The sequence below is a fragment of the Phaethon lepturus genome, unplaced genomic scaffold (genome assembly GCF_000687285.1).
Source record: "Phaethon lepturus isolate BGI_N335 unplaced genomic scaffold, ASM68728v1 scaffold41815, whole genome shotgun sequence".
Lineage (NCBI taxonomy): Eukaryota > Metazoa > Chordata > Aves > Phaethontiformes > Phaethontidae > Phaethon > Phaethon lepturus.
The window spans coordinates 272-17051 of NW_010539196.1; the positions used below are offsets into that span (position 1 = coordinate 272).

The 16780-nt window shown below is 52.7% G+C and overlaps 1 protein-coding gene across 2 annotated transcripts; it reads right to left on the reverse strand.

Moving 5' to 3' along the window:
- Positions 1 to 248: 248 nt before the first annotated feature.
- ZMAT5 (zinc finger, matrin-type 5) lies at positions 249 to 13388 on the reverse strand. Of its 2 annotated transcripts, none has more exons than XM_010287050.1 (5): positions 13199 to 13388; positions 11422 to 11484; positions 11109 to 11189; positions 3787 to 3898; positions 249 to 343 (listed from the first exon to the last, which is right to left on the reverse strand). In XM_010287050.1, exons 1-5 carry the CDS (start codon positions 13323 to 13325, stop codon positions 337 to 339), a joined length of 390 nt encoding a protein of 129 aa, XP_010285352.1. In that variant the 5' UTR covers positions 13326 to 13388; the 3' UTR covers positions 249 to 336. The 2 variants fall into 2 exon arrangements, with proteins under 2 accessions (XP_010285352.1, XP_010285351.1); XM_010287049.1 differs by lacking the exon at positions 249 to 343 and adding an exon at positions 797 to 938.
- Positions 13389 to 16780: the final 3392 nt, after the last annotated feature.

Below are 16780 nucleotides of genomic sequence, written 5' to 3' on the forward strand. Positions count from 1 at the left end.
CAACCAGGCTGGCCGCCCCGGCCACTGTGCCTGGCCCTCGGCTCCCAGCGCAGCCCCGCAGCGAGCAGGAGGGCCATGGAGTCCCTCCTCGCCCCGTCCCAGCTCGAGTCCCCAGCACAGGCACCTGGCCAGCCGGCTCCATCGCAGGGAGCGACCCACGGAGGGATTTGCCCCGCTGGCACTCACCGTTTACTTCATTTTCTGCAGCAGGAGAAACCTTGGTATATTTTTTCCTCCTTGCTTCTCACCTTCAGCATAGTGGGAGCAGGAGCAGAGGGCTTACGGGAGCTCCCCAAGCTCTTCATTAGGAGCTGCGGCACCTGAACCGAAGCAGTTTTACACGCTGAATTTAACAGAAGCAAACAGAAGTCATAAACACCGGAGGAAATATTAGAAATCAATTTTAAAAGCCTGGTTACAGCTTCCTTCCCCGGCCTGGATCAGCCGCATGGAGCCCAGCGGGCGGTGCAGGGCACAGCAGCGGTCCGAGGGGACGGATCCTGCCCTGGGAAACGGGGGCTGTCCGCTCCCGACAACAACGGACAGCCCCTCCGCGTGGGGCTGGAGCGCTGCTGAGCACAGATCCCCGTTCCAGCGGCAGGGAGACAACCGCCCGCCCGGCTCAACCCACGGGAAGCTGCCCGGCGAGAAACAACACGACACAGGCAGGCTGCGCTGGGAGGGGAGGAAAGGCTTTTATTGACACCAAAGTGTATATAAATAATTCTGTCGCTCTCTCAGGGGGAAGAGAGAAGAAGTCCGCCTCCAGTACAACCTCTGCGGGGGTCCCTGTGCCTCAGCCCCACTGCAGGTTGGGGGGGACTGGCCAACCTCCAGGCCGGGGGGGCCGCGGGGCAGGGCGCAGGGACGGGGGCAAATCCTGCGCCGGCGGCCAGCCCGGGGGGTACTGGAAAGGCGCTGGTTTCTCCGGCAGAGCACTGCAGAGGTGGGGAGATGGAAGGGGCAGAGGTGAGACGGGGCCCTCTCAGTTTGAGAGCAAGGCCCTGCTTAGGGGCTGAGCTTCCCTGTGCCCCCTCCGCCAGCCCCCCACAAGAGCAGGGGTTCAGCAAGGAGAGTTTTGGTTATCAACGAGCAGGTATATTCACCCCCCCCTTCCCAAATCCAACAGCAGAACTGCTGCGTAGCCCCCCCGCAGCCCACCCAAGCAGCTGTGGCATGCGCTACATTAGTGAACACCTAAAAAATAAGGTGGGGGCACTAAGGTAAGGGGGGGAAAGCAGGGGGGGAAAGCAGGCGCAGCCCCCCCCGAGGGGCAGCGGCCCCGGCCCCAGCTGCTGGCAAGAGAGGCCTCACGCTGGGAGCACGGCTGGGCCCGTCCCCTCCCACCCCCAGCTGCTCCCCACTCTTCACACAGCTGAGTTTTGAGAAGAACAAACAAAATCAGCAGATGTTTCTTTCCGAGCAGGCTGAACCTCCAGCCAGCTGTGCACTTCCCAGAGGACAAGGACCCCTCGGAAACGGAGAAACTGCCAAAACGCAGGGTGTTTTCACAGAAGCACCCTTCAGCAGAGGGAACAGGCTTCTTCCGCCAACTCACAGCCTTGGAAACACTTTTTCTCTGTCTCTCTCCCTCAAATTTACTAGTTGAGGCCGCTGCAAACACCACACCTGACCAAAGAAGTGCAAAAGCAAGAAGCATCGTTCCCTTGTTTCCAGCTGAAGAAAGCGCTTGGCCGGGGCAGGTCTAAATTCACGGGAAAAGTACCTTTTCCATTAATTCCTGAGTGCAGGAAGCTCATTTGTTTCTTAGCGCAAGGCCTGACAGCAGCCTTCCAGCTTCTCAGGCCTCTACCTCCGATCCTGATGAATCTTTTTAATTGTTATGCCAGAAGAAATCTAATCAAACTCCTTTACATAATGCTCCGGAGAAGCAGCACCCTCCTCTCCCTGCAGGGCCGACGACATGGCCGAAAGCCAGCTACAGAAGTCGAGTGCAGTGTTTTCTAGGCAGCTAGCACAGAGCAAAGTCATTTGGTCTAGCGCTTATCCCCTTGATGGGGATCCTTCAGAGCTGAGGATGAGACAAGACTCTTAGGACACACATCAAGCCCCTCTCGGGCAGGAATATCGTTTGTTACACCCAGGCACCGTCGCTGACGCAGGCAGGGGAGCCCCTGCGGCAGCAGCACGGTGGGGCGGGGAGCAGGACAAGGCATGCTGCAAGGTGGAACAGCACAGCTATCAACTAATGAGCTGTTCTGTGAGCAGCAGAACTAATCAATAGGGAGGATGCTGTCTGGGTACTCAATTCCCTGGGGTCTCATAAGATACAAGTGCTATCCAAGGTTTACCCACAGCTGGAGCATTTGGAATGGCTGTCCCACGTGGATTCACCGGTGTCTTGCAAGGGTCAAGAATATTTCCATTCCGGAGGCATTAATGGGATCCCTTCTCCTCTACCCACTTCCACATTCATGAAACCTGTAGTATCTCAGTACCTTTGAGGCCTCAGACCCCTTCGATGGAAATCAGCAAGTGGGCTCCATGGCAATTTTGGCAGAAGCACATGCTCACGTGCACTGACGTGCTCCGTTTCCTTTGGAAATCAGGTTAAAAATCAATCACACCCTGGCAGAACTCCACTGCTAAGAGAACTACAAGAACCCCATCCAACTCCACCCCAGCTCTCCAGAAAGCAATGGCACAGCCTGACTTTGAAAATACGCATCAGGTGGAGGCTTCCAAATGAAGATTGTCCCCTTGAGCCCAGCCAGGCTGGGAGAGCGGCTGCACGAACGATGGGTGGAAGGCAGCGTGGCAATTTTCCACCCGTGGGGCTAATCTAGGTGACAGAATGGTGCTCAAGTTACTGCCTTTAAGAAAGTGCTACCCTTCGGCCAAGGCAGTACCTGGCCACACGGCCACTTCTAGTCCAGCGCGGCATTTTCTTGGCTAGTTATGAAGGTCTGGAAATTCCTCTGGGTATGGCGACGGCTATCTTCTGCAAGAGATGATCTATCCCAAGATCATGGGACTCACTGGCAGGACAAGCAAAACGGGGCAAGTGAAGTGTATGGGGGGGCAGGAAGGTGGCAGCTGTCAGTGAGCACCACTGCAAGGTGAAGAGCAGCCAAGCTGATGGATGGAGAGAACAGAAAGCAACAAGCCCAGACAAAGCATCAGAAGGAAGATCCTGCCCAGACCAAACACAGAGAGGACAGGAGCAAACAGAAAAAAGAACAAAAGAGAGATTTGGCACTTGTCCAAATGTCATCCAATTAAGCCTGCGGCACAGTCAGGTGAGCAAGGAAACAGCAGGCACCGGCCGCCGTCCGAATCCGAACGAATGCCGCGAGGAGGAGCTAATTCCACCCTCTCACTGGCAGGGACTGGCAGAGATGTGCAGACAGGGGATGGGGAAGCTGTCAACAGATGAGACCGGGCTCCTGCCACTGAACTCTGGGCACTAGTAACTCAGCACCGCGGTGGCACTGTCCTTGCAGGCATGTCCCTGCAGAAAGCACAGGAGTACCCTTCTGCCTGCCTTGTCCCCCCTGCACACGGGGAGACACGTCCACGCATTTCTGATGCGGGCACACAAGACGGGACCCGTACGCGTGTCTTTAGCGTGTGTCAAGAGCAGGCGTGCGGCGCCGGCAGGCTGAGTGTTAAATGACAGCTCGGGGGTCCCATCGAGTCGGGATCTCCGACCACTTGCGCCTTCTCCTACCCCACTCACAGCTCTCTTGTGGGATTCCCCCTCTGCATCGCGCAGGCCAGAAGCAGCAGCCAGCCCTCACACGGGCGCTCCCCAGCCACTGGTACCTGTTACTCTGAGCCGCGCTCAGTCTCTTTGCCCTCTTCTCCAGCCAGTCCTCAATGGTGCCAGGCGGGACATCTGCTCCCTCCTGCCGCAGCTCCTTCGATCTCTGCTCCCCTGGTTGAGAGAGAGAGGGCTATCAGACGCTCGCGTTGCAGTCCTTTCACTCCATTAAACCCGCTGCTCATTACCCTGCGTAGTTTCTTATGGTGGAGAGTTTGCAATTTGACTATGGCAGCCCCTCCTCCTCCTCCTCCTCCACTGTCCACCTGCCATCTGATGCTTGGCCTCCTCACTGGTGACAGCTCCAGCCAGACAGAGCCGGGAACAAGAACTGAGCCAGTGAGCACAGCAGCAGTTCGGGCACTTAACTGAGGGGAGTCTGACATCTCCCCCTGGGGCAGATCGTCCTCATCCTCGCCTGAAACAGCCTCTGCTGGCCCTATGCCCTGAGCTGTTTCCAAAGATGTGTCCCTCCAACTGGCAGGAGGGACTTTGCCACCTCTGCCCAGATAGGCGGGAGTGACAGGGATGTCTGTCCGGATCGATGCAGACTTGGCAGGCCGCGAGAGTCTGAAAGGTTCAGAGTGCACGTACAACCAGGAGACAGGATTGCAGAGATGCTGTCAGGACCGTTTAAGGCGCACGCTGCATGATGCATCCCCAGCCCCTGCAGACAGGGTGGGAGGTTGTCGCCCAGCCTAGGTGCAAAATCAGAGCAGAGCACAGCGGAGGGAGGGGAACACTTTCCTGCGTTTTCTCATGCAAGTTAGGAACGAGCAAGGCAGTGCCAGTAGGAAACCTCTGCTGCCTACAAGAGACAGGGCAGCCTGAGGTCCCTTCAAGCTTTCAACCCACCCCCGGGGCGGGTTGTGGGCAGCAGATGCCCGCAGGCCACCCGTCCTACAGCACTGTCCTCTCCGGGCTGAAGGGCACAGAGCCAGCTGGGCAGCCCAGCACTCACCAGTCCCTTCCACCGGGCAGAAATCCTCAGCTGCCCAGTTAGCAAAGCTCCCTGGTCCCCCCTTGGCACCAGTGACAAAGCAGGAAGGGACGCTGGTGCTAGACCCTGTTCTCCACAAGTCCTTGACACAAACAACACGGTCATAGTCCTGGCAGCACGTCCGGCAGAGAGGGCTGAGTTGATGCTCAGAGCTATTAGATCTCCAGCCTAGTGGAAAGTTCCCACCTAACAGAAAAGGGAATGTGATACTTTGAAAAACAAACACAGATATTAATGAAAAGGAAGGCGAGGCAGCTGTGTGTCATTGCCCTTTGCCCTGCTCATCAAACCCTCCGGGGACACGCGCTCTTGGGGAGCCCTGATCTCATTTAGAGATCAAGGTGCTAACGGTCCCATGCCGGTGGCAGCCACTGGCAGCGGTGGCCCCCAGGCGGCCTGCTCCACACCTACCCGCCATATGTCACACATTTAAGGAAAATATTATACGTTTCGAGACAGGGTGTGAAATTAATATTGCTTGGGCAGAGTGAAGGATCACTTCATCCTAGTGGTGGCAACCAATTATTCATCTGCCTGTTGAATATTAATAAGGATGGCAGAAATGTGCTACACAATGAGCAGCCGGAGATGGATAATTTGTCATCCAGCCTTTTCATCTGCTGATGCTGGGAGGGGGTGACGATGTACTCACTGCCACCACAAAGGCAGCCTGCTGTGGTCCTGATGTCGAGGTGCTGCTCTGCAACCCAGCGATAAGGATACGGCTGGAGACAGGACTCTCCAAGTCTCCTACAGTTGTTCCCAGGGAGCAAAGCCCCAGCAGAGCTGTGTGGGGTCAGCCCAACAGCCTGGCCAGGTGAGGGCACTGGGTAGGCAAAGAAGGCCAGTCTGGTGAGCTGGGCACTGCTCAGACTCAGGAGATCTGAATTCAGCTCCCAGGTTAGACTTCCCTGGCAACCCTGACCACAGCCACCTTATTGCCCTTTTTCCAGGCTGCTCCATCTGTTGAGTGCCTGGGCACATCCCACCTCAGCAAGGGGACAAGCAGTGTCTGTGAGAGGCTTCGGCACGGCAGGGAAGAACATCACGGATCTCTCCCACCTCAACCTACCACCAAGATTTCCTTTTCATCCCACTCCAAGCCCCAACATAGAACAGACCAAAAACTGCCAAAGCCTCTCTGCGTAGAGCAGGGAGCCCCAGGGCCACTAACCCAAAGTACCACACCAGGAATCAGTGGGAGCCCACAGACTCGAGCAGCCACAACTCACTGTCTCGTCCAGAAAAGCTCACTGGCTGCAGTGGAACGACTCCAGACCCACGCTGGCGTAAATGAGGCCCTAGGTGTCCAGATCAGAAAGGCATCCAGCTGGCTCCCCATTCACGCAGCTCCAGGAGTTACTGCTGTAAAGCACTCCAGCCCTCAGGCTGAGATATAAGGCAGCAGATATGGGCAAATGTCTGGCTCTGTCCACCTTGACGCATATCCATCAAAAAGGCAAATCTTTCGCCTCTCTGAAGCACATACATCCCATCCAGGGACCACCAAAACCTCCATGGGGTTGGAAATATCCCCTGAATATCAACAGGTATTGCAAGATGTAACTCTGAAACACAATTACCAGTCCTCACTCCTCATACATGTTCGTGCGGCCAGCCGGACTGCGGCAGCAAGACAGGTGTGAAGGAGGACCCCCCCTCCTTCTCACTGGGGTGTTTGCTTCAAAGTCTAATTACAGCCAATTAAAAGAGCATCTGTAGTCATGAAGTGCCTCTAATGATGCCAGCGCGGGAGCCCAGATTTATCTTCCCTCCCCGTGCAACTTTTAGCATGAGTTTTCTTCCTGAACGAGGCATCACCGTACGTGAGACGCAACCACCAGCACTGAGCAGGTCACTCAGCAGAGACTTGCATCTAATCCTTCAGCTCCCTCCCTGGGCCAGAAGATGTGGCGGCTCAAACTCCTCCAGAGCCCACGAACAGCGTCAGACTGTGGCGGAGATGAGGTTGACGAGGCCCTGCAATATGAGCAGCTTAAGAAGTTACCACCCCACAGCCAAGAGCTGCGAGAGCGCTCCTTCTCCTGCTCATTGCTAAGTTAGACTGGTTGACTGCAGCCACACCCAGCAGGGTCACTCAAATTCTTTCAATCACACGGATATATTGCAAACACTCACCCAACCGTGCTCTTACTCTCCCCTCGCAGCTCCGGCTGGCTGGAGCTCATCAAAGAGGCTGGGTTGTGTCACTACTACCAGCAGAAGTGACGCAGATTAGCAGGGAGCCAATAACTTTAAGCAAGAAGATGGCAATTTGACAATGACTTTTTCTGACATGACTGTACTTAAAATGACAGCCTGGAAGTGTCTCGCTGATGAATGATGCAGCAGATGCAGAATGCTAGAGCTTTGATGCTGTAACAGCTGGGAATATGCCTCCCTCCCTGCTGAAGGTGGGAACTGTTGCTTCTTGATGAGTATATTCTACGGGGTGCAGAAATGCTGAAGCCAAACTAGGACAGGCTCTAAGCTGTTATAGAACAGTGAATCGTCCAGAAATTTTCCTACTTAACCCACAAGACTAACACAAACAACAGGGTGAATTCCCTGCATGAAAAAGGCCAAATATTAAGAATAATGTAACGTTTCCTTTGGCTGTAATAAAAATGCATCATTAGCAAGGGGAGCTCACTGACACAGAACTACCAACACCAAACACTTAGCAGGGATTCAGGCACAGGTTCAATATTTACATGACAAAGACGTGCCATCAAGGGTTTAGCAGCGTTTAAAAAGAAGTCAGAAAGGGTTTTGCTGTGGTTGAGGATGCAAGCCCATCCCTGAAGGTGGCTTAGTGGGCTACACCACTTTACGACAGGATTTCTTTGCACCTTTTTGTGAAGCATCTGACCCTGGACAAGGGGAGACACAGGTTCAACGCATTCTGACAGCTCCTCTGCTTCTATGCCCACGCACCAGAGCTGAGGAAAGTGGAGTTAAGCAGCACTGTGGACCCACCAAGGGGCTGTCCACTTTTACCCCACCAGAGACAGAGCGTGGACATCTCCAGCTCGGTCACACAAAGCTCTGCAAAAAATGGTGAGGAGGCTCTGGAGCCTCCAGGCTCTCAGCTCATCTCAAATTCCTGCCCACCTCAGGCTGCAGGCCTGTCAAAATCTCCCAGACACTGCAGGTTCAGATGGGAAATCTCTGAGGACACTGACAATTCGGTAAGAGGCAGCCTGATCCAGACCACTGCTCTAACCTGTACTGGTCATCTCACTCGCAGTGGCCTGCGAGCACAGAAACACCGGGACTAGGTGCCAATGCGTATAGGGACGTTGCTGACAGAGGCGCCTGACGGACACGCTATGAGGATCCGGTCTCCCACGTGACTAATGCAACCTGCGGCCCAACCTGCCATCACGCAAGCTCGCCTTAAACTCTGCCCCAAGCCTCCCCATCTGAGACACTGATGTGTCAGTAGCCTAAGGAGTGGTGAAATGTCCCGGTGACACACTGAACGGTGGCTTGGCTTTTGCAGCTCTTCCTTCCATCCAGTCTACCGTGCTACAGAATCATAGAATCTTTGGGTGGGAAGGGACCTTTAAAGCCCATCTAGTCCAACCCCCTGCATGAGCAGGGACATCTTCAACCAGAGCAGGATGCTCAGAGCCCCGTCCAACCTGACCTGGGATGTTTCCCGGGATGGGGCATCTACCACTGCTCTGGGCAACCTGCGCCAGGGTTTCACCACCCTCATTGTACAGAATTTCCTCCTTAGATCTAGTCTAAATCTGCCCTCTTTTTTCTTTAAAACCATCACCCCTTGTCCCATCACTACAGGCCCTGCTAAGAAATCTGTGATCTTTCTTATCACACCCCTCTCAGCCCTGGCAGCTGCAGGAAGGTCTCCCGGAGCCTTCTCTGCTCCAGGCTGAGCCCCCCCAGCTCTCCCAGCCTGTCCTCCCAGCAGAGCTGTTCCAGTCCCCGGAGCGTTGCTGGGGCCTCCTCTGGCCCCGCTCCAGCAGGTCCATGTCTCTCCTGTGCCGAGGGCTCCAGAGCTGGACGCAGCCCTGCAGGGGGGTCTCCCCAGAGCGGGGCAGAGGGGCAGAATCCCCTCCCTCGCCCTGCTGGCCACGCGGCTTTGGGGGCAGCCCAGGACACGGTTGGCCTTCTGGGCTGTGAGCGCACAGCGCCGGCTCACCTCTTCTCCACCAAGTCCTGCTGAGCTCTTCCCTCCATCAAATCCCTCCAAGCTCTCTGCAGGCTCAACTGATCAGATTCAGAGGCCTCGCTCCGTTCACACGGGATTTCCATGGAGCAACACCACGAGAGAGGTGAGCAGGATTTAACTCTACCACCAGGCACTCGTGCTAGAGCAGCACAGCCAAAGACGAGGCACCCTGCCGTCCCCTGGCCATTGCTCCTTGAAGTCTAATTGTTTAATTAAATGTTTGACTTGGTAATACAAACGCAAGGTTTCCAAGTAATCTCCCAGGAATCAGCTCTCTCACTAGCCAATTCTCCACTTACACCTGACCCATTTGACAGAAGTCAATATTCAATAACAAGTGTAATTGGCAAAGAAACCTGCCCAAGCGCAGCAGAGCTTGCCAGCCTTCCCCTGCAGCTCCGCTCTACTCCAAAGAGCTTTCACTTCCCCTGCAATAAACAGCCTCCAATGACTGGAAACGCTACAGGTTCCTGCAAATAGGCTGACATGCTATGCCACCTCTCAGGAGCCCAGCACTTAAACCCTGCAGCAGGGAAAGGTCGGGGAGAGGTTCCGGGCAAGCGGCAGGGAAGAGCAGCACGACTGCCACTCCGAGAAGGGCTGGCTGGAGCGCTCCGTCTCCCGCGCAGCCCGACGAGATGGGTTTTATTGACTGCCAGCGTTGTTCAGTGATTGATTCACAGAGTCGCTTCGGGGACTCGCAGACTGACTCAGCAACGGCGAGGACTGGAATAGCTCTGTAGTGCCTGCCTTCTTCCTGCTGCACCAGGTTCACCAGAGCCCTGCCTCCTCAAATCCGATCCCTTGCAAGGCCAGGAGAAAGTTTCTACCCCACACACACCCCAAATCTCATATGTATGCACGCACGCACGCACACACACGCTTTCAACACTTAAGCCTGTTTTTGCCAGACTATTGGCAAAACAGCAGTTGGCTTCAGCTAGCAGTGTGGGCACAAGATCTTCTCAGAAATCGGAAATGACTTTTAGGAAAGCATTAGGAAAAGCATTGCCAGCAGGTCGAGGAAGCGATCCTTCCTCTCTGCTCCACACTGGTGAGGCCATGTCTGGGTGCTGTGTCCAGTGCTGGGCTCCCCAGTACCACAGAGACAAGGACATACTGGAAGGAGTTCAGCGAAGGCAAGAGACAATGGACACAAACAAAAATACAGGAATTTCCATTTAACTATTAAAAAAAGTAAATACATTTTTATTGCAAATGTGGTCAAACACTGGAACAGGTTGCCCACAGAGGCTGTAGATTCTCCAGCCTTGGAGATATTCAAAACACACCTGGACGTGGTCCTGAGCAGCTGGCTCTACCTTACCCTGCTTTGAGCAAGGTAGGCCTGGGACTAGACGATCTCCAGTGGAGACATCAACCGTTCCATAAATTCTCACCAACACCTCACTCAAATTTTCTCTAACCACCAAAGTAATGAATCCTATAGAGAAAGCAAAGCTGCCACCCCTTTTAGAGTAAGGGGGTGGTACTCCCAGAATGAAAAAGTTCACAAGTGCTCTGGCGACTCACAGCAGGGGAGCAGCTGCCATTCATCCCCTGCCCAAACTTCAGTTCCACTCAAAGCCACATGAGCAAGGGCCATTTCTGGATCCAAGACCCCATGTCCTCTCCTCAGGACAACCCAACTGACAGCAGGTTAGCTCTTCCCAAGAGTGGAAGCAGCAGCTGCCTGGTAATAGTATAGAGGTGGGGGGAAAGCAAATCCATAAATTTAAGGGGAAGTGATGTACCAGTGCCCTCTGCTGCTGACAGTTTTTATTCCCTGACTGAACAAAACCCCGAGGGCTCAGAAAGCCCACTCTCTGCTTCAGATGGTTGCTGCTGAGTAGTAACAGCATTGCTCAACTCTAGGTCTGTGTCTGTGCCAGCAGACCAAGAGCAGAAAGCACATGAGAAACTGCAGCACTTACAGCCATGCTACAGGCTGACATAGCACTGAGACACAGGCGGGAGGGATCCACGCTCGGCTCGCTGCTCACAGGCAGCACGGGACCGCAGGCTCTCCTTGCACAACCCCTCACGTGCCCCTTTGCAGCCCACACTCCCTGCAGCAACGCCCCCTCCTCAGACACCCCTGGACATTTCCCTGTTCGAAGACTCACCTTGAACCTGGGCACTCAGCTTCTCCAGGTCCTGCTCTGTCATGTGGGAGAATCTGCAGTTGGACCCAAAATCACACTGTCCTGGAACAAAAGCCACAGAGCTCCATGAGAGCCGCACACAGAAGGTCCTCCCTCGTAAATGTGCATGCAAACCCAGGATCCATCACACCTGCGTGCCAGACACACTGGCCCGAGCCTTTCACTCCCTCCAAGGCAAACACACATACCAGGGCTCACCAGAACAGCCTTGGGCTGGCTCATGAAAGAGCTGCTGGAGCTCAGGCAGCTCTCTTTCTACCTCAGATGAACTCACCTGTTTGCAGAAATTTCCGACAAGGTTTCTTGGTTTGCTCCTCTTGCAGGATAGCGGCAGCATCTACGGGAGACAAAGGACAAAACAGGCTAAAGATCTCTTGCACAGCAATATCCCATCGTATCATGGTCCCAAAAAGGTCAGTTGCCTAGTGGGAAGCCATTTTACGTGACAGCCAGGAACTTAAGCCACAGACAAACTGACAGTCAGCAGTCCCTGTTTGCACCCCTGGCTTCACCTTTCTGCTGGCTTGCAAATATCACCTCCTTTGCTTTCTGCTTTGTGCTTTCTCCCCATGCCAGTAGGGGAAAAGAAGCATGACAGAAAAACAAGGACTCTGCAGCAGTTCTGTGCAGCAGAGAAAGACCAGGCAGACTCACAGAGCTCTCAGAAAAGCTCTGTGTGAGGCTTCACAGAACCCTGTGCCGAGTCTCCAGTGGACACCGCTAAAACGGTCCTTCACCTCCTAGAGATGGCCTGAGGAAAATGAGCCCCAGATATACAGCAGCTTGTACTGGCTAATGTCAGGTCACAGAGTCTGGAGACAAGAGGAGATGAACCCCCTAATGGGGATGGGATGAGGAATTTTATCAATCAAAGGAAAATCAAGGGTTGCAGCCTGGTGAGAAGACAAGTACTAGGTAATCTGCCTCACCATCACTGACCCAGCTAGAATTGGCCTGGGGCTGTTGGTCCTCCACACTCGGCCGTTACAGAGAACCTTTCCAACTTCCACGTACGGTTAAGCAGATAGCAGAGCCACCCAGAGCTCTGCAGGGTATTCCTCACCTAGCTACTAGCCAGGAGACAAACACAACCCGCAACTCCTGACCCTGAGGAACCAGAAGGAAGCAGAGGAACACCAGGCAGTGGTTTCACAATCAGCTTAACCCAAATTAAGCCTTTGCTACTGTCAAAATACACAGTTGTTCTCTCTCAGACCCTGGACACATGTTCCCACCATACTCCTCAGGCTGGCACTAAGACACACGTAACTGTGTGGCAAGCCAGGTCAGAGCACTGAGCTGGGTAAGGAGAGTCCTGCTAAACAGGCAGGACACAGGGCTTTCCTCCAGCACGTCCTGACATGGCCTCCAGCCCCAGAACTCCAATTCTTCCTCTGCCAAAACCTCAATGCACCTTAGCCCTCCCCTTGGCTAAGACAGGTTTGAGCACACCAGTGCTTTGCGCTGCTTCCCCAACCCTCTCACCCGGCTGGGATCTCCAGTCAAGCGGTTGCATCCTCAGCCTCTCCCACCCTCAGGACTGACACTTCCACCCAGTGCAGAGAACTGCCAGCTTCCCGCCCGTTCACACAACACGTGTGTACAGCCCGCCTTCCAGACGGTTTTCTCCACATGCACACCCATATTCCTTGCTCCTCGCACATCAGGGATCAACTCTGATTTGCAGAAGGCACCTAACTCACCTTCAGAAACTGTAACTCACTTTGTTCTCTCAGGTCTCCCATCTCACATTTGCCCATGATCCCAAGAGAGTTTTATCTGCAACTCCTGTTCTCAGAAACAACCCCCCTATCTCTTCCACCTCATTTCAAGTCCCAGTTGACACGTAGTTTCCCGTTCCCACATCCAGACACACAAGGGTTTTACCTCTGAGACCACTTGACAGCAACTGTATCAAGCCCACAATTTACTGGCACAATCTAAATATAAATCATCAGTGATGATTTATTTTATCTATTCCATGCCCCCCCACCTCATCCATCACCTCCCCAGTCCCAGAAAGAGCATGGCAGGCAGTTGGTAGTACCCACCTCGGAATAAGTCGTACCAGACTCTCTTAGCCCTGAGATGCTGCACTCCATTGAGGTGTTTCTTCCTGTTGTGAAGGTTGTCCTGAAAGGACCTGTCACAGTAGTCACAGAAGTATCTTTTCCCCATCTCTCTTCTGGCAGAGTAGCATCAGCGTGGCCTGGGAACCATCAGACAGATCCTCGGCACCCAGCCATGCCTGCCCTGGGGCTGGAGGATCCAAGATTTACAGCGCCTGCTTCCAAAGGAGAAGAACTCAAATCATTTAGGGTTGGCAGACAGAGAAAGAGGTGAGACCCAATAGTATATATTCCTGTCCATCAGAGACTGGCAAGGCAGCATCTGCTGCATATACATGGGAGAGCAGGCTCAAATCCCCATTTCTCTATTGCATTTCTAGTTTGGAGACTCTGCTGTGGAGTATTGAGAAGTAACAGGACCGAATTTGGGTGCTCTCAATCTGTGCTGGGCCTGGAACAGCCCAGACCCTGGTAGGGCAGATGGGGCTTGTGGTTACGTGCAGCCCTGTCCCCATCGGCTGTCCTTGCTGGAGGTGCAACAGATATCCTGAAGGAGCTGTAAGTTCTCTCCCAAGTGATATAAAGGTACCTGATAAATGCCAAAGACGGATGGACTGGGAGATAAACTCCAAAAGCAATTCTCCAGTTTTTGACACCTTGACAGACAAATGCGTTTAAAAAATGGCACAGAGACCAGCGCAAGAAATAAATATTTTATAAATAAAACAGGGTCAGAATCAATCATGATCTCCCTAACGATTCCTCAGAAGCAGTGGGAAGAGCAGCAGCGACAGGCAATCCCTCAGCGCCGAGCATGCTGAGCTAAGGCAGTTCTGCCAACGCCTCCTGCCAGCCAGCCATCCTGGCATCTCGTGAGCAACTGCGCCGAACTCTCTTCCTTCCTGGCTCCTGAGAACTGCTGCTTCAAAATCAAGTCCCTGGAAATCTCTCAGGCCTCGCACCACATGTTAAAACAGTCTCCTCCATCTGCATCCAGTAGCATTCAATGGAAAGATCTTGCGATTCTTTTGAATCAGCTTTAACCTTCACACTGAAGGTAAAATGTTCAGAGACTCAACTGAACTTGAAATCTCTTCATTTTAAGGTCCTTTCCTTGTTCTCCATGTGAAATACCTTGTTGGGAGGTGCTGCTGATCAGCCAGCCATCTCTCCCTGATACGACTGCAAACTGCTTCACCTGCAAACACCATCAGACCTGGCTCCTGCTTGGAAGGTATAACTTGGCTCTGTAGGGCTCGAGGTCTGAAATTGTCCCACTCCAGCTCAAGAAACCACAACCAAGTGCTGCTTAATGAACACTAAACCATAATTTTCCCCATGCTTTACTAGATCATCCCAGAGTTTTGCAGCCAACCTGGCAGCCAGCTTTGCTCACTGTGGTGGGGCTGCTGGAATCCAGAGGGAATGCTCTTACCCTCAGCGTCTGGTAAGGCTCTGGCAGGCTCTGCTGTGGTTTTTAAGTACTGAAAAATCCCCCTTCCACATCTTATGCCATAGTCTCCCAAAGTTTCTGGTAACATAAAAGCTTCCTGCTTCAGCTGCTGGCTCCTGCACTCCATCTCTGCAGAAGCGGCTGCTGTGAGCGGGGAAAACAAATGAGATTCTGCAGCAGTCCCACACAAGTTTCCACAGATCTCAATGGGAATTCTGCCTGCAGAAGCCCAGCAGCAGCCAGCCTTTGAAATTGTATTTCAAACTTTTCCTTTCATCACCCCGAAAGCAGTAATTGCAGAGCTCGTTCCCCGTCCTTCCCCAACAACGAGGGCAGAAAGCTCCTACAGATTTCAGGCAGCCAGATCCCACACCCCAGAGGTGCCGGCTCCCAATTTCTCCTAGCAATTCCCATTGCAGGGGATGAACGGAATAAAAAAAGCAATTAGAGGAGCATCAGATTCTCCCAGAGATCACCCCCTCCAAAGATTACACTGAACACTTATTTCCATCTTTTTAAGAATTCAATTGCATGGACTATCTTGCCTGGATTCTGACAACTCTCTGCAGTATCAGCAATCCACAGTGCTTTGCACTGAACTACTATGTAGAAATAAAAGCTGCTTCTGAGTAACACTGCCTAACCTATTTCCATTTTCCCAAGTGGCTCAAACAGTAAACAAAGAGCATTATTCAGTTGAAAACAGAGATGTTTTCTAATTAAATCCATCTTAGTCATTACAAAATAAAGTAAATGTAGCTGCTTTATAAAGAACTGCTGCAGCTTGTCCATTTCCTTTTAACATTTCTAGACCCTAATTTGCAACTGAATTCAGGCGAATAGACCCCTGGCCCCACAGGCAGCCATAAATGATTTCAGACAGGCTTTGTACCAGCTTAAAAGTGTTTCTGCATAAATCCAAATACAAAAAACACCAGCGCTTTGTCTTGTAACTCGATGCTTAAAAGTATTAACAAAAAAATCCTCCGCTGTAAGCCTCTTGGAGCAATGTTTTATAAGAAATGGCACGTTCTAAGACACCTAAGCAGGTGTTTCACTCATCTAGCTGAGGTGGTTGGTAAAACTCCAGGCAAGATCTCATGTGCACCATCCGACATTTTCCCTTCTCAGACTGCTGCCAAAACACTCCACGTTGCGCTCTACTAGCTACAGATTTTATTTAGGACTCTCCGGGGGTTCTTTCACTGATTTCCCTGAGATGTGGACAGAGGGAAGAAGGTGACCGAGAAATGGGCATACGGCAGACTTGTTTTCGTCTGGGTGTAACTGCTTTTCACCATGCTGAACCCTGAGAATTGCTGCTAGGCCTTGACCTCAATTTTCTGCTTTCTTATAGCCCAGGCTCGGGGCCATTTCAGTCACTTTGGGTATCCAGACAGATGCGAGGTTAATTAAATCCAAGTGTCAAACTTATGATACTCAGCTGCCAATTTAAATGTGCTCGTATCTCTGTGGGAACATGCAAAACACCGTCAGAGTCTGCCAGCACCTTCACAATGACAGAGGGACAGGTCCTGACTACCATTACGCCCGGTGTAAATCCAGAGCCACTGGCTCAATTCGGGATTAACCGCAACCTGACCGATACACAAATCCATCCCAGTGGTAGCAGTTTATAGGTTATTGGGGAGACTTGTCTTAGGGACAAACCCTAGCACTTAACTTTGAAAAATAATAATTGAGCTTTTCAAAGGGCTTGCTTAGGGGTAACACCATACACAGGGCACGGGAATACGTTAGGCACCTTCCAGCCTCTGTACCAGCTTCCAGCACACACAGAGGCTTTGCCCTACCACAGAAATCCCACAGATCTCCACAGTAGCCGCATGCAGGGAACCAAACGAAAATAAATTAAGAGAAATGACTATGCAGCCAGACTACGCGCTCTTCCTGAGCGGCCGAGACAAAGGAAACGACAGAGCGAGTGTCACTTGAGGATAAGTTCTGAAATTTAATGTAGATGCTCGTTTAACAAGAATCCTGCCAAGGATCAACTTCAGTTTTCAGATTCCACACCCCGCCGTGTCTGTTCTCCCTTTCCAAACTCAAATCTACCTCATTTCCCATCACCGCTTGAGCCACCCTGGACC

Bases quoted from the DNA above. Each gene is read 5' to 3' on its own strand.
- ZMAT5 (XM_010287049.1), bottom strand. From the start codon at position 13,325: ATGGGGAAAAGATACTTCTGTGACTACTGTGACAGGTCCTTTCAGGAC. The intron at 11,190-11,421 runs GTGAGTTCATCT...CTTTTGTTCCAG, and splicing joins TCGGAAATTTCTGCAAACAG to GACAGTGTGATTTTGGGTCC. The intron at 3,899-11,108 runs GTGAGTCTTCGA...TCTCTCAACCAG, and splicing joins GCTGAGTGCCCAGGTTCAAG to GGGAGCAGAGATCGAAGGAG.